The sequence below is a fragment of the Metopolophium dirhodum genome, chromosome 1 (assembly GCF_019925205.1).
Source record: "Metopolophium dirhodum isolate CAU chromosome 1, ASM1992520v1, whole genome shotgun sequence".
NCBI classification, from domain to species: domain Eukaryota; kingdom Metazoa; phylum Arthropoda; class Insecta; order Hemiptera; family Aphididae; genus Metopolophium; species Metopolophium dirhodum.
This window is the reverse complement of record NC_083560.1, coordinates 80,452,158-80,475,432: the sequence shown is the minus strand read 5'-3', so window position 1 is coordinate 80,475,432 and position 23,275 is coordinate 80,452,158. Positions and strand designations below refer to the sequence as shown.

At 35.3% G+C, this 23,275-nt stretch overlaps 1 protein-coding gene across 1 annotated transcript in view; it reads left to right on the top strand.

Annotated features, from left to right (window-relative positions):
* Nucleotides 1-23,275, top strand: part of LOC132934381 (uncharacterized) — a 459,785-nt gene that overhangs the window by 395,920 nt on the left and 40,590 nt on the right. The window contains exons 4-5 of the mRNA XM_061000694.1: nt 17,953-18,005; nt 20,584-20,677. Coding sequence (XP_060856677.1) covers nt 17,953-18,005; nt 20,584-20,677 — 147 coding nt within the window. The remainder of the gene's footprint in view (nt 1-17,952; nt 18,006-20,583; nt 20,678-23,275) is intronic.

Genomic DNA, 23,275 nt, shown 5'->3' with positions numbered 1-23,275 from the left:
AAACACTCTAGCCAGATTCATAAACTCTAGAAATGACCTAACAGTCGCTTCTCCAATCACTCCTACACACTACCCAAACGCCTCCAACCACAGTCCAGACATCTTAGACATCGCCATCATTAAAGCTAACAACATTCACCACCACATCGAAAACCTATCAACCGACCTCTCTTCAGACCACACTCCAGTTGTACTTGAACTCCACTCAACCATGGCATCCTCGTGTCCCCCGGCACCCAAACAAGTCACCGACTGGGCCGCGTTCCAGCTTTTCATGGACTCCGTCACCCACTCACCGTCCAGCGGATTCCACTAGCTCCATTGATTCAGCGATCAAAAATCTAACGTCAACCATGTCACATGGCATAGCCATTCACACCTCTCCATCTGCACTCCAAGAAGGTTCCAGAGCTCTACCCAAGCAGCTGCAGTTTGAAATTAATCTCAAACGTCGCCTACGATCTCGCTGGCAAAGATCCAGAGATCCGGACGCCAAAACCTCCTACAATCGCCAAACCACTAAAGTCAAACAACTCATGGCAGAACATCGAAATAATCAATGGAGCAATCTCCTCGGCTCTCTGAATGAAGGTCCCAACGCCTGGTCTCGCTTTTTCAAACTCAATCGGGCATTGCTTCGTAAACCTCCACCATCTCGCCCTCTCAAGGACACAGCAGGCAACCTCACCTTTGATCCGGAGCACAAGGCCGCTCTTCTCGCAGACTCTCTGGAAGTACAATTTCGTTCCCCTCCGGGAAACGACCAAATTGACTCATCAGTCCACAACAAACTTATTCAAATGCTCTCACTTCCTCCCACTACTACTTCATACTTCACTCCCTCAGAAGTTTGGAACGTAATCAAGACGCTCCCTAGTCGGCGCGCTCCGGGGCCAGACGGCATCAGCAACAGCGCCCTTAAACACTGTGGTCGCAAAACCATCACTCACATATGTCGAATTCTCAACTGGTGCAAACGTGCTGGTTACTTCCCTCTACAGTGGAAGCATGCCATCGTCATCACCATTCCTAAGCCAGGCAAGGATGTCACCAACCCAGTCAATCATCGCCCGATATCACTGCTCAATACAATGTCCAAGGTTCTGGAGAAACTACTGCTCACCAGACTTAAGATCTTCACCACCTCCAAAATCCATCCAGACCAACAAGGCTTTAGAAGCTCTCACAGTACCATCACCCAATTACTCAGCGTAGTCGACGATATATCCTTCAACCTCAACAAAAGAAGGAAAACTGCTGCAATCCTGCTCGATGTGGAAAAAGCATTCGACAAGGTCTGACATGACGGCCTTATTAGCAAACTCATCGACCTCGAAGTGCCCAGTGACCTCATCACCATCATTACTTCCTTTCTGACCGACAGACATTTCCAAATAAAAATTGAAGGCAAACTATCCACACCACGCAAAATTCTTGCTGGAGTGCCTCAAGGTTCCTGCCTCGCCCCACACTTATTCTGTCTGTACATAAATGATCTACCATCTCACCCCAGCTGCAAAACCACACTCTTCGCAGACGACACTCTGTTCTACGCAACCAGCACTTCCAACGACGCCGCCACCAAAAAGCTACAACTGCAGATCGACGCAGCTGTAAGGTGGTTCCACGACTGGAAAATCTCAATAAATCCTCTCAAAACCACTGCAGTAATGTTCTCCCACAGATCCACCTCTAACTCCATCAACCCCAAAATCAAAAACACCAACATCAAGTGGTCAACCTCCATGAAGTACCTCGGTGTTCATATTGACCATAAACTCAAATTTTTCAAACACATCAACTCCACTATTAACAAATCCAAAGCAGTCAAACATTCATTATATCCCATGCTATCCAGCTCAACTTTAAGTATCAACACTAAATGCTTCATATACAACACTTACATCCGATCCATCGCCACGTACGCATCACCTATATGGGCCTCCAACATCTCTAACAATAGCTGGACCAAGCTTGAAAGGCTCCAAATCCACCTCACTCCGCCAAATTACCGGACAACCATGGTACGTGAACAACAGGGTGATCCGCCATTCCACCGGCTTTGTACTTCTCAAGGATCACATTCAGTCACTAACTAACTCCGTCAAAATTCAAATTCAGCAATCCCCTCATAACCACATCTCCGAAATCAGCAACAGAACTACAATCACAGCAAACTATGTAAAACGACCCATAAACTTTTAATCTACCAGCACCAGTCAAACTAAAATCTTCTGCAAGCTCCCGAGCTCAATTCATCTCACTCCTTCCACTACTTCACTCACACTACCAGAGGCTTAAAGCCTGAAATAGTGCACAACATACAAAGCAAAGCAAAAAAAACAATCTAGTAACATAGTACAACAGTACAACCGTTCAACTGATCAATCTTATTGATACAGTTACCAACAACCTTAATATAAGACACAAAACAGCAGCAACCTTTCTGGACATCCAAAAAGCCTTCCATAAAGTCTGGCACGGAGGACTTATTTACAAGCTACTAGCAATGAATGTGCCCCATCAATAAGTCAACATCCTCAGATCGTTCCTCCAGGACCGAACATTCCAAATAAAAATTGGCGACATCTTATCAGCCTCCAGAAAAATAAGTGCAGGCGTTCCTCAGTGGTCTTGCCTTTCACCACATTTATTTTCTATGTACATTAATGACATGCCAAAAGACATCGAAGCTAACATTGCGCTATTCGCGGACGACACAGTGATCTACGCTTCCGGAGCAACGAACAACGCAGCGATAAGAAGGATACAAAAACAAATCTACCTTGCCGTTCCTTGGTTCAAGGAATGGAAAATAACTTTAAATCCCACGAAAACCAAGGCAATAATCTTTACCAACCAATCTATGTAACAAGAGCACCATCTTTACATTTCCAAAACACACTTAAACTGGTCCAAGACAATAAAATACCTTGGAGTGACCATCGACTCAAAACTTACTTTTACGGCTCACACAAAAACTGCGTTACACAAAGCATCCAGAGCAAAATATACCTTGTTTCCACTACTCAATGAGTTCAGCCCGCTTCCTCTAAAAACCAAACTGTACTTATATAACGCGTATATTAAACCAATATTACTTTATGCCACCCCCCGCGTGGGCACAAAACATAACTAAAACAAGCTGGACTAAACTGGAGGCGTTCCAGTCAAAAACACTGAGGATGATAACGGGCAGTGACTGATTCGTCTCAAACCATTCAATAAGAATGTCATTGAACATGCCATCAATAAATGACACTATATTAAACAAGAGAACCAAAATCAAACACAAAATAACACACTCAAACTTCGAACACATCAACGAAATAGTAAACAGAAAAAGCCATAAAGAACATTTCAAAAGAAGACCACTGACCTAACCTAAAAATAGACAAGAAACTCCATAAACAATCTCTATAAAGACTCCATACTCTCCGGAAGAAACGGAAAAGCTTGAAATAGAGTAAGTTTATACAAAGAAAAACAATCTAGTCAGTCCATTTCAAACCTTCAAACTGTCAACAATAACAACTTCAACAAGAGTTCCAGACAGAAGAAGGACCCGGACCACTCAACATACCTGCAGCCCTAGGACGATAACGCCGCTCCACGGCTACAAGCGCCGTTCAACCGCCGGCCAGTTACAAGGTCACCGCTCTATGGTGTAAGACCCGTGTCGACCAGCAATCCAACGACGACTACGCCGCTCCACGGCTACAAGCACCGTTTGAGCGCCGACTAGCTACGAAGCCACCGCTCTACGGTGTAAGACCTGTGTCGACCGGCAACCCGACGTCATCTTAAGAAAACGGCCCTTTTCGGGGCCACCACATCCCCTGACAAGGCACTTAATTAAGTTGTCCTTCCCGAGCCAGGTTCGCCGTCGGAATACCGCTTAATTAAGTTTGTGACGACGACGGCCGGCTCCCTCTCCCCATAATTTGTACACCGGTGTACTAATTTGTACTAATTTGTACTACCCGACTACCCCAAGCACCTCCGATTGTGTCGACTCACTTATTTAAGCCCGGTCGACACAAATCGACGCTTTACTCAATATTGTAATTATATAAATTCAACATATAAATATAGGTATGTGATAACTGAAAAAACTTAATTCTTAGTATTTATTTACGACACAGGCCGTCCATCCGGACGAACTGTAACAAAATTTCTAAATATAAAAATTAAGGAAGTTTACATACCGATCCCCTTATTTGGCAAGCGTTTTTTTTTCTATTAATATTTAGTAAATGGTTGATTGAACTAATTTTCGACAAATACTAAAAAACAACGCATAGTATTTAAAATAATTAATAATATATTATTATTATTATTCGAAAAACAAAATAGTGGCGTTCAGAAAGAAATGTATTGAACTACGCGTCGGTTGACCACGAGGTTCTTAGGTGTCGGAATGCCGGAGACGTGACGGTTGCGAACGTTTGCAAATGTCAGCAGTCAGGGAAAGAGTGTCTAAGTGTTTTATAGTCGGCGGTGGAGATCGGCTGAGGGCCAGCGACGTAGCTTCGTGTTTGTTGTTGTAGTGGGGCAGGTCAGTGTCGGTGTTTTTAATATTTTAATACATTAATAGTAATTGCGGGGAAACCGGTTGCCCTGTCGGTCTGTACCACCAGGAGAGACAAAGCACGGACGGTGGTGGAATGACCGGAGGTAGCGGTGTGTCAATACAGAACACTGTATCTTGAGGGGGTCGGGGGGACATTTATTATCAAAACTGGGCAAGTTAACCAATTTTTTTAACTAGTTAAAGTTAAGTTATCCTAAAATAAAAAATAACTAAGCTAAGTTAAGTTACTTTTTTTTTTTTTAATGCCTTTAACTTACTCACAAACGTTTTTTTTATCTCATCGTAGGAAAATAACTAGTTTTGGTATAAAGTAATACAAACACTCAAATGATTACATTGACGAATAACTAAATTCACTGTTGGAACTTCGAACCCTCATAGTCACACACTCACACCAGTTGACACACTACTACATAAACTGATATTATATAATATAGAGACTTATAAATTGACAACTATGAATTCTTATATATTGTTTTATTTATGTACCAATATAATATTATAGGAATGTAGAGTGTAGTTTGTAGAAAACACGGCATAAATATCACCGTATCAGGAATTACTAATTAGCTCCGTTCTGGAAATTGTATTATTACCTATCAATGTACACAGTACACTAGTAACAATGTAAAATACATCTTAACCGTTGTCATTTCATAGAAAATATAAACTTCCTAGTTATATTTCAAATAAGTAATAAATAAATAATAATAATCACTATTCACTATATAACTGCTAATTAATAATTACTGTATGTCTATATTATAGTAAATAGTAATAAATCGTCCTAGCGGTTCTCAGAAATATCAATGCAAATAATATACAGTTCATAAATCATAAAAGGAAAACTTTTGTAAATAACTTTTTACAAATAACTTTAATTTTAACAAAATAACTAGGTAAGTTAAATTCCAATTATTTATAAAAAGAAATAATTTAGTTACTAACTAAGTTATTTTGTTTAACTACTCAATCGGAATAGTATGACTTACGCTGACACTTACAAAGGGCGCTGTACTGCTACTGTACTGGCTTCCCAACAGTTGGCTGGCCCTTACGGGTGAGGTACTGGCCAAAATGTTATCCAGTATTACACTAGTACTCGAAAACTAGTACTGGCTGCCACCTGCCAGTGTTGATTCAATACTGGCATACTACGGGCAGAGAATGAATTGCGAGCGATGGCCAGCCAGTATTAGTCGTAGTTGTGCCAAGCGTTGGCGGTATACTGGCTACTACAGGCCAGTTGTAAATGCAAGCGTTGACCAGCCAGTATTAGTCATCAATGTGCCAAGCGTTGGTGGTATACTGGCGTACTACGGGCAGAGAATGAATTGCAAGCGTGGGCCAGCCAGTATTAGTCGTAGTTGTTCCAAGCGTTGGTGGTATACTGGCATACTACGGGCAGAGAATGAATTGCGAGCGTGGGCCAGCCAGTATTAGTGGTATTTGTGCACTTGTGCCAAGGGTTGACAGTATACTGGCATATTATGGGCAGAGAATTAATTGCAAGCGATGGCCAGCCAGTATTAGTCGTAGTTGTGCCAAGCGTTGGCGGTATACTGGCTACTACAGGCCAGTTGTAAATGCAAGCGTTGACCAGCCAGTATTTGTCATCAATGTGCCAAGCGTTGGTGGTATACTGGCGTACTACGGGCAGAGAATGAATTGCAAGCGTGGGCCAGCCAGTATTAGTCGTAGTTGTGCCAAGCGTTGATGGTATTATACTGGCATACTACGGGCCAGTTGTAAATGCAAGCGTGGGCCAGCCAGTATTAGTCGTAGTTGTTCCAAGCGTTGGTGGTATACTGGCATACTACGGGCAGAGAATGAATTGCGAGCGTGGGCCAGCCAGTATTAGTGGTATTTGTGCACTTGTGCCAAGGGTTGACAGTATACTGGCATATTATGGGCAGAGAATTAATTGCGAGCGATGGCCAGCCAGTATTAGTCGTAGTTGTGCCAAGCGTTGGCGGTATACTGGCTACTACAGGCCAGTTGTAAATGCAAGCGTTGACCAGCCAGTATTAGTCATCAATGTGCCAAGCGTTGGTGGTATACTGGCGTACTACGGGCAGAGAATGAATTGCGAGCGTGGGCCAGCCAGTATTAGTGGTATTTGTGCACTTGTGCCAAGGGTTGACAGTATACTGGCATATTATGGGCAGAGAATTAATTGCGAGCGATGGCCAGCCAGTATTAGTCGTAGTTGTGCCAAGCGTTGGCGGTATACTGGCATACTACAGGCCAGTTGTAAATGCAAGCATTGACCAGCCAGTATTAGTCGTAGTTGTGCCAAGCGTTGGCCGTATACTGAGGTACTACAGGCCAGTTGTAATTGCGAGCGTGGGCCAGCCAGTGTTAGTCGTAGTTGTGTCACGCGAAAGTAATGCAAAAGCAGTCACTGTGGCGTTGTCGATTCAAAGTATTCAAACAGGAAAAAAAAAGTTTGAGTTGTGTCAAGCGTCCGGTGCGTCCTTATTTTAAACAGAGCTGTAGTTATATTTTTGCATCTGTGTATAAATATTTACAATAAGTGGTAACATTTTGATGGTTTGTTTATCAGTTTAATAGCTGAGAAACCCCAATAACCGTCGTAGCTACAACCCGCGGCTTCACGACCCTTTAACAATGCATCGCCCGCACTATTGTTGGTTTAATCGTTTAACTATAACTCCATTGACTCGAGGATTGACAATAGTCAAGTTAAAAGTTATCAAAAAAAGTAACTTTTAACTTAATTTTTAACTTTTTATAACTAGTTGCTGCTCAGCTTTGTTTATTACATAATACCGTGGTCATTACTGCATTAGTGCGTGATATCAGTTGTTTATAATAATATTTGTACTGAATAGGTAGGCTTAACCTTTATATAATTATGACAAAGGTATGCTCGGGGACTGGGTTTATACAATATACTATGCTAAAAATTCTGTGATGCTACAACCTATATACAAAATATGCGAAAGTAAATTTTTTTATTAAGCATAATAATATATTCATTAACATAAATGCAGAAATATAATATATTATATTATAATTATTTTTATTTACAAACCATTATTATTATATACACTGAATATTTTACATTATTCTTATCAAATATTAGCTAAACAATTTTCTTTTGATTTTGATATTTAAATATAGCTGTTGATAGAATTATAGTAAAACGACGAATATCTAGCATCAGCAAATACAATATATTTAATGCACCTAGATAGTACATACTAACTTGGGAGGTACTAAAATATGCCTGTTGTACATTTTTTTGTTGAATTATAAACATAATTTATTATGTTTATTATATCACAGATGATAGTTTAACTCACATGTTATAGATTTAAACCTTTCGTCGCTAATCCATGGCATCTTCTTTAAATAAAAAAGACCATTGATCTCGTTTTACTATTATAATCGATAGGCGATGATGTTTTTATTTACGTCTTATGTTTAAACTTTTAAACATCAAAAACCATAATCTAACTGGTTTCAAAAAAAAAAAAAGGTAACGTCTAAAAACGAGTAGAACGTAATATAATTGGAAACACTTTTAAATCTTATTAATTAATATTATATTTATAATACAATTAATTAATACAGTAGGATAATAATATAGTATATGTGGGTGTAAATGTGGCTAATATATTATAATATTAATAACAATTATGATAACACAGTTCTACGTTTACTGGCTTAAATTATTGAATTATATAGTGTATTAATAGAATGCAAAATTATACTTATGAATTGTCACATCGCCTCCTTTAAATTAAAATATTATGAACAAATCGATTTACCACCTACCATATACACAGGCACACAGCTATGTATCGCAATCAATTTAATTAATATTGTCTCCATGTCAATTTAATAAATCGAGGGCATTATCAAAAATAATCGTTTGAATGTAGGTAGGTACGTTATAAAATATGAATACATTTTGAAAATAACAGCAACAACAAAGACTGATATAAATGGTTTATCGTTAAGTCAAATTTCTGTTCTATATGTACTGGGTACGTTTATGCATACACTGTACATGCGTACAGCTTTTTACAGTCGTTATTTGAATGATTATTATTATATTTATATGTATTATATGGAACACCTATTGCGGGCGATGCAAAGGTGTGCAATGCGCATACGACGTGCGAATATAAGTCAATGCTAATGGAAGTACATACATCACCAGTGCCATTTTTTATTTTTTTTTTCACATATAGGTAAGTACAACTATAACGGAAAACATCGGTTCATATAAACGTGAAGGTTAAATTGTCGGGAACGAAGAAGGCCGAATAATACTCACTGAGAAATATTGTATATTTTATAAGTATAAGTGTAAGTCGTTTCGACATTTTGGTACTTGGTTGTAAATGAATCTCGGCAGAAAATATCGACTAAATATGCGAATAATGCGATTTGAAATACGTCTCAAATTGTCGGGCACATAATACAAACCTTACCCGTATTTCGGGATAACGTACCTATATACCGCATATAAGATCTGTTAATATTTCCGTCTAAAGCACAATATACAAAAATGATCAACAATCGTTATATACGAAAAAATATCAAAACTTTTAACACCAACTTTACGACGATTTCTAACACTGATATTGTGGTTTATAAATTCACATTTACCAGTATTTTTGTATATTTTTTTTTTATAATACAATAAGATACAATTCCAATTCTATACATTTACAGGTAGGTACTAGCATAAAAATATATGACTTATAACATAAAGGTAAAACTTATTAGTTGAACAAAATAAACTTTCCTTTTCTGAAACAACTGGAAAAGCAAAAATAGATGAAAGAAAAAACGTAAACCACTTTTTGTTTGATATCATCCATAAGCGTGCGCACAGGGAGGGCCAGGTGGGCCGTGGCCCACCCTGCGAGACGTACCGAAATGTATATACATAGTCATACATGATCTAAACATCACGATTTTTGATTTTCTTAAATCATAAGACATTAAATAGGTAGGTGAAAAATAACATTGATACTCAATGATGATAAATAATAATAAATTAAATGTCTTTAAAAATAAAATTGATAACATTTTACCATTACAAAATGCGAAATTGTGTTTATTTAAAATTTAAAACTGTGTCGACAGTTAAAATATTTCTTATTTAATTTTTAAGAAATATGTATTTGTTTTTTATCATATAAATGATTTGTTCCTTAAATAGTGGGTAATTATGAGTAGGTAAATTAAAGTATGTAACATTTTGATTGTTTCTTCCATCAGAGTTCAGGTTTCTTAATCTTTATTGACTTAGCCCACCCTGTCACAAATGTCTGCGCACGCCTATGATATCATCTTCATGAGTCATGACCTCAAACCATAATTAAACGATAAAAACAATTAATAAATTACAATAAATTTTACTAAAGTAACTAGTTTTGTGTGATGAACTGTATACTTTTTCGAGAATTATTCTAAAATGTTAAAACACACATCATTCTAAAATGTTTTTTAACGGTTTTAACCGGTATTCAAAATCGGTATCCAATATCGGTTTCAAGTTCTGCATTAAGTACCATTATACTATTATAATGAGTATTATTATAATGAGCTGGGCTTGAAACCAAAAATATTTTTTCTATTTCAATTTCGGATTCGGTTATTGGTATTTATATTTTCCGATTTTGATTTCGGTTTTGGATATCGGTTTTTATTTTTTCTGATTTCTTTTTTAATTTTGAATATCGGTTTTATTTTTTCCGATTTCAATTTTGGTTTTGATTACCTGCAGTATTGGTTTTTATCGTTTGTGTTTTCGGTTTCGGTACGAATTTCGGTTTTTAACGGTCTTAACCGGTATTCAAAATCGGTATCCAATATCGGTTTCAAGCCCTGTAACAATTGATTAATTTAATTCCCTGCCAGAATTTTTACGATATCTAAACTGTAATGAATTATAATTTATAATCGAATAAAACTAATAATAAATTACAAAATATATGTACCTTATATGTACCTATTTTCTATATAAATGTAAGTGTTTAAAAAATTCACATTACACAGTTAATTCGTTTACTGGACACTTCATTGGTAATATTGTTCACATAGATGTATGTGTACTTACCTAATTTGAACAGTATTCAAGCCACAAATTGGAAATCTGAAGAGTGGTCTTGGTATTATGAGTTAACAATAGCTGAAATAATCAAATAATATATTTTATCTTAATATATCATACATGAAAATATATGATGGTACTTGAATAATACATGCACCAAAAAAATACTTCATTAGTTCTAAATATTATCGAAATATTTATATTAATCTAAAACGAACATATTAAGACGTATTAGAAAAAATTTTTTTTTTAATAACTTCATACAGCTCATCTGAAAATATATTTTAAAAAACATTGAAACTTTTTAAGAAAACGAGTGTGTTTACCTTCAAAAGAATCACCCTGTAACGGGAGATGCTTGAGCGCTGTATACAGCAGTGAGTCGCATAATATTATTTTTATGATTCCGTGTGTATACAAAACTTAATGCAGTATAATATATACAGGTATATGTATATAGTATTTTGATAGAACCGACGAGACGGAAATTCTGGTCGAGGAAAATATAAAAATAAAAATTGTATAGCAGGATGCATATACTCAGAACGTCACTAAATAACTCTAGAATATTGAGGGGTGAATGCCCCATTTATATATAATACGGCATCGGTATCTGCGAATATGCGATAGATTTATAGCTCTGAGCGTATAATATTCTATACTGCAGGCTCATCGTATATTCGAAAAAGACATTGAACAAAAACCCTTTCTGCGTGTGTGTAGACATATTATTATATGCCCCGCCGCCACCGTCCAAATGCAATACGCATGAGGCCCGCTCGTATATATATTTTATATCATAATGCGTCGGTAACGAAAAACAATATAAACGATAAAGTCGAATATGCATATTATAATAATAATAAAAATAATACAGTATACGGAAATTCGTATTATATTGTGTGTGGTGTTCTACGTCGGCATGGCATTTTAAAATATTGTCTATACACGCTCTTCTAAGACACGCGATCATATTATAATGCACTACCGAATATAATATTATTATCTCGAGTAAAACGATTTTCAATCAAATATATTAAACTCACTAAACGTTTATGGGTGTGCATAACACGGATTGACGTCCGACCTATGTATTGTATAGTATAAGAATTTTAAAACGCGTTATTTGCGGTCGTCAATATATACAATATATAGACACAATCGACTGCCGGCCAAATGCAATAGCCATATATTATTATATATAATATAGGCGATGGATTTCTTATTTTTCTAGTCGATTTAATGTGAGCGAGAAGAACATCGTCGGGTATAATATTATGATGATGTATTAGCTATATTATTATACAATATTATAGCTTGTCACCAAGACTAGAAATTAAAAAAATCCAACTGATATATTATACACTGCAGGGCAAACGATCGTTTTATAGCTGCTTTATTATCGCGTTCGTATTATTCTCGTCGATCGTCACTGTGTAGTTTGAAGACATAAATTCCGTGACTATTTTTATAAGCATTTAAATCGTTGTCATTTGGATTTAACGTTGCAGACGATGGTGATAAAATAAACTAAATTTCTAACTGCCATTAGTATTATAATTATGTTAAAGTCAACGAGTTGAGTCTTACAACTGTACTTTGTGGTCTTAAGAAAAATTAAAAAAACGTTTTAAATAAAGCGTACCATCTATAAGATAACCGATGCCTAATCGTCTAGGGAGTAGTTTAAACAGTAATATTATATTGCCACTTAAAATTCGTTCATAGATGTAAAAAAAAAAAAAAACGGCACCAGTAAAACAAAGGAACAAAAAAAATCGCACAAACTACAATAATTATTGTCTATCTTTCTACTTGGACCGTTGTATAATATATATATCATAGGTAATAAATATGGCACAAGCATGGATTCAGCACACAGATCCAATTACGAAATACACTTTATTCTTAATTAATTATAATTAATTATTTGTACAATATTGGAATCACAGTCCACAGATATGTATAATATATTATATTATTATCATACATATCTCTTATCTGTGACTGGAATATAGTAATATCAGGATCTATAGAAATATAAAAAAAATTGGAAAAATAATATTTTTGGGGGGCTAGGGGCCGTCTCTAGTATAGCATAATATGGTAGCTTAGCCTTTTTCGCTTTCTATCAGCCGATATATTTATCATTGAAGTATTTTAATACCCATACGCGAGGCTGTATCAGTCACAAAGACGTGCTAAGAGGGAGTGCAGTATGTTAGGGCGCCGAAGTCACCAACATTTTTAGGGGCGCCCAATTAAAAAACAAATTGATACGGAGCGTCTGTTCGTGACGTCCCGTGTCGTAAATACCAATGCGTTGTGTATTGTTATGATTCGTTTATTATATAACCAATAAGTAATGTTTACAATGATCGGGGCAAGTTATCCCGGGCCGCGCGGCAGGCTTAAGGAAGCGGCCGCGGCGGGCGGGTTCGGGCCTGAAGAGGCGCGAGCAAAACAATAGTCGGGACTTGCCTATACGTTTCGTAGAAGTAATACAATAATAGGGGAGAGTAGAAACCGTCCGTGCACGGACTCGAGCAAGTCGTGTGGGTTCGGTTCTTCCTCGCGGCGAAACTCGAATAAGCTCGCCGTAGGGGGGAACGAAGTACTACTTGTCGGCTTGCTGAATAGTCGATTGGCCAAGTTACGTCGCGAAGTCGGTTCCCGGCGTGTCTTGGTATTCGTCCAACGGTGTGACTGGACTCGATTGAACGGGTGGACTGTCAGTAATGGATCGCCGGAGTATAATTATATTATACGCTGCCGTCGGTGGGTCAATCAGGTCCCGGTGTGGCGGCTTTCCGTTGTCGTCGATCGCTGGATGTACACGGTAGGCTTGGCGTCGTCGGTCCGTGAAGTGGCGCTTATTAGCCAGGTATGCCGGGTACTGTTGAGTCTCGGCGGTATCGGGCGATCACGTTAGATCGGTGCGTTCAGGGTGCGTCGTCGTGGACTGGTTAGGTCGGATCAGCTTCGCCGGTGTCGTTCAGGGTGCGTCGTCGTGGACTGGTTAGGTCGGATCAGCTTCACCGGTGTCGTTCAGATCGGTGTTGCTGCTGCGTTGATAGTCTTCGGGTCTTCAGGTCTTCGGGTCTTCTATAGTGCTTGTTGACTTGTAGAAGATATGTTGAAGACTGGTGTGGTGGTTGATTTGACCGGTGAACTGTCCCGGTATATATACTATTTGTTTCCCTTTGTTGTCCTGTGATTGGTCGAGGATGGTTGCTTTGATAAGCAATAACCACACCTCGACCCGTTGGTGTTCGCTTTGTTAATGTGGTTCTTGTTTGTTATTTCCGTGAAATTTTCCTGTTGGTAAACTACTTATTCTAATATGTCGCGTCTATTACTTGTGTCGCATTATGTTGCCATACTGTTGTGTTTGGTGGTCCTGAAAAGGACCACTTTAATACAGTGACGGTTTATCCCGTTACAACTCCCCCCTCGGATTAGTGACCAAGTGGCTGTGTGAGCGAGTTGGTAGCTAATTCTAATCCGAAAGTGCGTCGTCATATCGATGCTTTGTGTAGGGAGCGGCGAAATCTGTTGCGTGAGGGATGTCTCGTTTTGATTGTCGAATAGTGTTTTTTGGTTTCTCGTACTTGGCTGGGGTGATTCTACGGGTTTATATACTTTTTTTTTTTTTTTTTTTTTTTTTTTTGAGTTTCTAGTCATTTTGCTTCAGTAGTGTCGTTATTATTTTTGAGTGGTTGGGTACACTATTTCGCCGTACCGACTAGTAAACGTCGAACTTGTATATTGTGTTGATTTCGTGGTCGATGTAGTTTCCGAGGCACGGGTTGGTTATTCAAACCTCCAACAAATCGATTGCGGTATTACTGTACCGACTAATAGACGTTCTTATCGGTTTGTTGGCGGGTATACTATTTCGCCGTACCGACTAGTAAACGTCGTACTTGTATATTGTGTTGATTTGTGGTCGATGTAGTTCCTGAGCCACGGGTTGGGCGCCAGTTGATACGGAGCGTCTGTTCGTGACGTCCCGTGTCGTAAATACCAATGCGTTGTGTATTGTTATGATTCGTTTATTATATAACCAATAAGTAATGTTTACAATGATCGGGGCAAGTTATCCCGGGCCGCGCGGCAGGCTTAAGGAAGCGGCCGCGGCGGGCGGGTTCGGGCCTGAAGAGGCGCGAGCAAAACAATAGTCGGGACTTGCCTATACGTTTCGTAGAAGTAATACAATAATAGGGGAGAGTAGAAACCGTCCGTGCACGGACTCGAGCAAGTCGTGTGGGTTCGGTTCTTCCTCGCGGCGAAACTCGAATAAGCTCGCCGTAGGGGGGAACGAAGTACTACTTGTCGGCTTGCTGAATAGTCGATTGGCCAAGTTACGTCGCGAAGTCGGTTCCCGGCGTGTCTTGGTATTCGTCCAACGGTGTGACTGGACTCGATTGAACGGGTGGACTGTCAGTAATGGATCGCCGGAGTATAATTATATTATACGCTGCCGTCGGTGGGTCAATCAGGTCCCGGTGTGGCGGCTTTCCGTTGTCGTCGATCGCTGGATGTACACGGTAGGCTTGGCGTCGTCGGTCCGTGAAGTGGCGCTTATTAGCCAGGTATGCCGGGTACTGTTGAGTCTCGGCGGTATCGGGCGATCACGTTAGATCGGTGCGTTCAGGGTGCGTCGTCGTGGACTGGTTAGGTCGGATCAGCTTCGCCGGTGTCGTTCAGGGTGCGTCGTCGTGGACTGGTTAGGTCGGATCAGCTTCACCGGTGTCGTTCAGATCGGTGTTGCTGCTGCGTTGATAGTCTTCGGGTCTTCAGGTCTTCGGGTCTTCTATAGTGCTTGTTGACTTGTAGAAGATATGTTGAAGACTGGTGTGGTGGTTGATTTGACCGGTGAACTGTCCCGGTATATATACTATTTGTTTCCCTTTGTTGTCCTGTGATTGGTCGAGGATGGTTGCTTTGATAAGCAATAACCACACCTCGACCCGTTGGTGTTCGCTTTGTTAATGTGGTTCTTGTTTGTTATTTCCGTGAAATTTTCCTGTTGGTAAACTACTTATTCTAATATGTCGCGTCTATTACTTGTGTCGCATTATGTTGCCATACTGTTGTGTTTGGTGGTCCTGAAAAGGACCACTTTAATACAGTGACGGTTTATCCCGTTACAAAATTAATATTATTTTCGTTATTAATTTGTTTAAAAATATATTTTATGCATAGAATAGGTTATAAAGAGATACCTATATAAAATATTATCTATCTTAAATATTTCTTTACAAAATAGTTGGGTAAAATCATTTTCAATGCTATACACATCTAAACAAATGTAGGTATGTTTAACTGGTCGGTATCCAGTATGTAAATCAATAAAACTAAGAATGGATATATTAATTAAGCTCTTAGATATCAAACGAAATAGGATTGATATTAAACAAGAAGCAATAAGCATAATCAATTACTAATAAATTAAAATTAATTTTAATTTTTCGGGCACCTATCTACAAAAAAGTCTTCAACCAGTCAATATTGGTTACTATATAATACTTAAAAGAGGAAATTAAAATTAAACTACGTACAAATATTATTTGTAATAAAGTACAATAATAATTATGATACGAATTTTGTTCGTATTCGTATTATTACGATATAGGAATTATTCGGGAGCATATCAAGTAGTTTTCGTAGAGTATAAATTAATGTACTATGTAGTCTGACTCAGTCTGAGCTTCCCTATAGAAATGGTATAAAATGCCGTATTGACCCAGGGCCAATAAAATAGGTTACAGTCATTTTTATTGACACCAAGCCCATGACCAGACTAAAAAAAATGTAAAATATAGGTGCTGGTATTGTATAATATTATGGAGGTACATTAATTATTAATAATGAAGATTTTACTAAGACTTTCACCTTCTCAGGCATCTACCTACCCAAAAACCCTACTAATTCTTGAGTCATGTACTCTTGTGTGTCCAAAAATTACCTTCTCGCCACCACTGAATTAGTTAGTTGAACACTCCACTCGTATATTTTTCCATCATCGCTAAGTGCACTATAATATGACGTAACCTACATAGTACATATTATTATAACTTAACGTATACGGTAGGTACACTGTTTTACTAACGCATTATATCATGATGCACTCCGATTTCAAATAAAAACTCGTTGCGATTAATTACCAACCGAAATAAGTCCGGTGGAGAGTAATAATAACGTGACGTTAAGTACATTATACAACGTACAGATTTTCAAATTTCTTTTTTCGCGTACCAATGGTATCACTAATATTCGTATTACGTACCATGAATGAAAATCGAACTTTATAATCAAAATTTCAATACGTATGTATCTATTTAACAATAATAATTTTTTTTATTCATTCTTCAAGAAGATAATGAGGCCCCGCTGAATATGTTTGTGGGGGGGCCCATGAGTTCACAATTCGAAATATAAATTCATTAAATAGTTCATATAAATTAAATAATTACAATTTGTAATATACATTTCTTTCTTCTAATCTCATTTTCTATAATGTATACTAATACAAATGGTACATTTAACAGTGAACTTAGTAGCTAGTACCTATTTACAATATTATATTTATTACAAACATTAGTAAAAAAATATTAATTGATTCGTAGTCCGCGCTACCACCGTGGTACTATGCGTACCACAGTTTGAGAACCGCTGGTTAAAAGTATCGCAGTGCCAGTTTGTCGATTACGTTCATTTTTTCATGTAAAATAATACAGTGACCGACCAACCAGACAGCCCACACTGTATATTTCTCGGGACTGGCATCGCGAATTTCACTCAATACAAATATATAGTATAATGTTGCCATTATACGTTTTTAGGTTCTTGGTACACGGACAACTTTAAGTGTACCTATTATAATATTATGTTGGTTCTTGAATCTTGAGTATGGCTGACTGTTTAATTTTAATGAAAATCTTTTAGTGTAAACATTTTGAATGGTTCATAATTTCGAAAATGTCATTTATAAATGTTTTGTACACTTATAATATACCTATTATGATATTATTATATTACATAGGTCTTATTGTATATAGTTCACGTTTCAAGGTACCTATTCATGTGACATTTTCACATTTACAATGCATATTTTAACGGGTTTGGATGTAACAACATCTGAGATCTTATAGTAATTTTATTACATTATAATAGTTCTGTATTAATAAATAAAATGTAAATTATTTCAGTACCTACGTATATGATGTGTTTTTACTGAAGCTTGTTTTTGTTTCAGATTCCAATGAATTGAATTCCGACCGACAACAATCAACAAACACTTATAAAAAAGTGAGTTATAACATTATAGTATTATACGCTAGGTAGGTACGTTAATATTTTATGTTTTAAATATCAAACTATTGCCAACAATATAAGTTTAAGCTCTAAAAAGATAATATTATTTCTAAAATGTTGGAAAAAATTGTGGGCACATTCATCATTTTAGAACCATTACGTTTGTCAAGAGACAATACGAGTATAATAGAGAATTATTATGTGCTTTGTCGTACCTATATACCTAATATTCTATGGACGATGATCAATAATTATAAATTAAATTGTGATCTGGTGGAGGGAAACGGGCATAACTCGTGCGAATAGCTCTCCCCTCTGTGTCCCGCGGTAGTTTCAATATTATGAAAAGAAAAAAAGATTAAAATATGGAAAAAATATTAAACAATTTCTATTGTTAAGATTGTCTCGATTTCAGATAACGTTTTTGGGCAAACATAATGCTATTTTATATACGCATGGTTGTAAAAAATACCATTTTTCTTTTCACGACCAAAAAGTAGTATAATATGCCGTTGGTAAACTTTCAGCTAAAACTGATTTTTTTTTAAGTACCCCGAAACTATTTATTTAGACATCTGTGCAAATAATATAGCTAAACCGGCACGATAACTCTTCGGTCGAGATGATAGGGAGGATATATAAATAATACCCTCTTCATATTTTTTGGGCTCTTGGGACTATTTCACCTGGTCGACAAATTTATGATACGTGATATAAAACGACTGTTTATTTTAAGCGGTTATTTATTTTTATTTTTTTTTTTAGTATTATGTTTATTATTATTTATGTTTTTTTTACGACTCTCGCGTTCCTTTTAAACATTTTTAATCAGAATTCATCTCACTGGAATTACACATAATAAATATTGTCAACTAGACTTACTATAGACTCTTACATGTATAATAATTTATATAATAACACATATATTTTATTGATACTAATCAGATAAATTGATAAAATTGATTTAATATTGTAATGATTGTAAATTCACTGAGATGCACGATAGTATAATATAAATATGGTAAATTACAGTTATTACCTGTCATAAAATATAAATTAATATAAAAATAATTGTAGATATATGTTTTCATATTCATTTCTCCAATTCCACAATTAACGTTATACTCAATATGATTAATAAACTATAATTTTTAAATTTAATTTGTCTACATATTTACTTACATAATATTTTCATTTGACCAGATAAATAACATAACATTTTCGTCATATTTTCACATGTAAAAATGTGATTATTCAAAATACAAAATTTAATTACCCTTCCTAGTAATATAATTCATTTAAAACACAAAATTTAATTTAAAATCATAATCAATAACCAAAATAATATTATTGTTTCACCAAAAATGGCAAAAACCATTATATATAATAAATTAATATACTTTGACGTTCTTTGTTAAACTTTAGTAAATGTAATCAAATTAACATAATAATATAACAAAATTTAAATATAAATACTGACCAAGACACATCGTAATAGCTAATTACATTAGCGTAATAGCTAATGTAATTTTGTTTTACATTTTATTTTATTATATTTGATTTATCAATAAAAATTGGACCAATGGATGCAACAACGGTATTTATAAGCTTACAGATTTCGATTTGTCGTACGAAAATACTATTCATAACCTTACTTGAAAAGGATCCCGCCATACGGGTAATAAATGCAAAAAATCATCTTTAGGTTCCTTATTGTCATCTTGTGGAAATGTTTCCATGATATATATATTTCTTTTATTCAGTGGTTGAATTAGGAGGGGGGCAGAGGATGGAGCTCCTCAACTATTTATTTTTTTTTTTTTGCGTACCCCAACTATTTTTTTTTTTACTTGGACCGGGATGGTACAAATTAATGCCTAAAATAGTTTTTATTAAAATGTGGAGTATTTCTCAATTATTGTTAATGCTAACCTTTGTATGGTTTAGATAGAGCCTTTATGACTCGCAATCAACTGTTTTTGTAACAATATTTTCATGAGCCGTGTCAACTTTGTAATCCATGGAAGAAATAAGACTTTACCTGCTAATTTTGCGTAATTTCCCGTTTATAAGAATGCAAAATATTTCAAAGAAGTTTCAATAAACATTTGTTTAAATTTGGGATCACAAGTAAGCTCAATTAATTGATGTTCTATGTCAATAGACATTTTAACTGTCATTATATCGATTGTAAAATATGGTTTTTCAATCCATTCATAACATATTCGAATTCATAATTTATAATCTTATAAACTTATTTTTTTATTTTTAACAAAAATACCTGTCATGATCGAAAATTGGGTAGCAACTCACCGAACAAAGACCACTGGTTTAGACTATCTCACTATTATATTATATCAACATTACTATTTTTTTTTTAATTATAAATCGTTTGTGTTATATCCTTTGCCTATATACTTTAGAAGTGTGCAGATATAATACACAATAAACTGTTGTATTATACAATATCGGTGGAATAGTGTTGACAACTGACCTAGTTACTTAATCATAGGTTAAAAATATTCGATAAATTGTCATGTATCAAATGTATATTATTTTATTTTGTACACAGATACCCGCGCCCATGGTGGATGATGATCTTTTGGAGTTTTTGGTTCGTGTGGCAGACAATCCAGCGGAATGGAATAAAATTCGTCGTGTTTTAAGTAAATTAAATCTATAATCTAAATAATATATAGTATCATTATCTATTGTATTGCAGCGTTATCATATTATAAAATAAATAATTTAGGTACGTTGACCAAAATATTACATGTATATCGGTAGGTACTTAATGACTAAATTATGTATTAACAGTTTTTGATTTTTTGGCTGTTAATATTTTATTAAGTTATGGTAATTTATTTAGTTAGTAAGTAAGTACCCATTTACTTTTGAAACTCAAGTCGATTAAATTATGGGCAATAATCTTACTAAACATTTATTTAAATAGGTGAACAAAATGTAATTTTATTTAATACATAAACAAATTCTGTAGGTATGGATAGTATTACAGAAGATATTAAAACACATTTCCTTAACCAGGTTATGTTTAAAACTGTAAGAAAATAAAAATATATTAGGTTCTTTGGACAATATTAGGTATATTATATTTCTGAAAAAAATATAATGAATTTTTTTTCTGAATAAACAATTGGATACCTACTATGCTTATCAAAACTAAATAAATTAACAAAAGCATATTTTATCAAGTATCGATATATTTTCATTGATATAGGTATCTAATAAATGCTAACAGGAATCATTTCCTAACTATTTTACTTCAGTAGCTCAAAATATTGTTGATTTGAAAGGTTTTAATCATAATTAAATTGCATGGCTAATTTACAGCAATATTGATACCTGCAGCAATATAATAGTTGAAACAATTTTTATATGTGTGTCGTTTAATGTCTAATAAATCTATTGATTTATTGCTATACTTTTAACAAATCCAAAATTTGTCTCGTTACTACAAAAAAAAATACATACAGCATATTTTACTATTTTATGAAACGGTGATTAATTATTGAAGACAAATGGCAAATGCGCATAAAAGAAAATACTGTGTATGAGTTGTGACAGACTTTAATTCAATCCAGCGTAGTTCAAATATAATAATATGAATGCGTATTTTAAAACGATGTCTAAAATTTAACAAATGACTTTTATTTTGTATTTTATACCACATCAATTAACGTACATTTCACGAATAAAAACGAGAACGACCCTAACCCTTCATTATAATATACTGGCTTTTGAATAATCTCAAAATGAAAAACACAGATTTCCCCCCTTCTTTCATCAGCAGCGTCGTTCGTCTAACGTCTGTTCACATAAAAGCACTTAGGAGGATTGCAATGAAAAGTATTCAATACACAACACGTGACTTGTTCAACGGTTTCATAATATTTCATAAATATGATCGTTAAAAAAAAGTGTTACCTGCCACGTTTCTAGATTTTCAACGAAAACTATATGTTTTTCAGCAATGTATTCTTTTTTAGATCCTTTTTGGAAAAATAATTCTTCGAAATGTTCACGGGGCTTAGAATTCGGAGGTAGGATTATAGAATTTACTCGTACCAATGTAATATTAAATATAATATTTTGTACTATCACAATGTTATACGACTTGCTTGTAATGCTTATATATCTTTGAAAATTTGTTGATATAACTAAAAAAATAAATTCAACTTTTTTTTTTTTTTTTTTTTATTTTTATTAAAATAAAGTTTTACTGACATATGTCATCTTAACTTAGTGTGATTAGATACATTTTTTTTTTTTTTAACATTTGGAAAAAATATAACAATTAGTAATAATTAGAAAAATTATTAGTAAAAATAGAAACTATCGACTACGTTTTAAAATATTTACAAAACGGAAGAGAAAAAAAAAAAAAAAAAAAAACAAAAATAATAATATATTAATAAATAATAGTTATAACAATAGGTCGTGTGGGCGTCCACGCTTGAGTCGGCGTACAGAAGGTGGGTCACTTAGTTTATAGAATTTCGCACTATGAGCATAATTGATGTGATCGAAGAAGTTGATAGTTAATTTTTTTATGTACTCTGTTATTGTGGGTAGCTGAAAATCTTTATGAAGTGCATCATTTCGTACAAACCAAGGAGCATTAGAAATGGTTCTCAAAACTTTTGATTGGAAGACTTGTATTTTGTGGATGTGGGTTTTTGCACAATTTCCCCACACAGGGACTGCGTATAGAAGTAACGGTCGTAGTATTTGTTTATATAATAAAAGAGAACATCTCCAGCTTAAAGCAGTTTGTCGGTTGATCAATGGGTATATTAAAGACAAATAATATAGTACCTACGCTATTATACATTAGCTTACGTTTAGAATAAAATAAATAAAAATAGTAATAAAACTATACCGACAAATATTAGGGACTTGATATTATAGTATAACGTGAATATTATAGTGAGAATAAGTTAACCTATAAGTAGAGAACAGAACCTTTGGAAATTATTAATAAATTATCTCGAGGTACTGGTAATTAAATATAGGGAAATCAAAAGGTGGATGACACCGGGATATTATACTAAATAAATTAGAACCCCACTTAATTAAACACGCAACCACGTCACTTAACTCAAAATACCAACTGTTTAACTTGAATATTACGATAATATAGGCACGTAGCATATTTTGTTTAATAAATATATATATATTAAATAATTTCCAAGCCACACATATTGTTTGTTCAGATTTTTTTTTTTATTAGAACAGCTCAATTC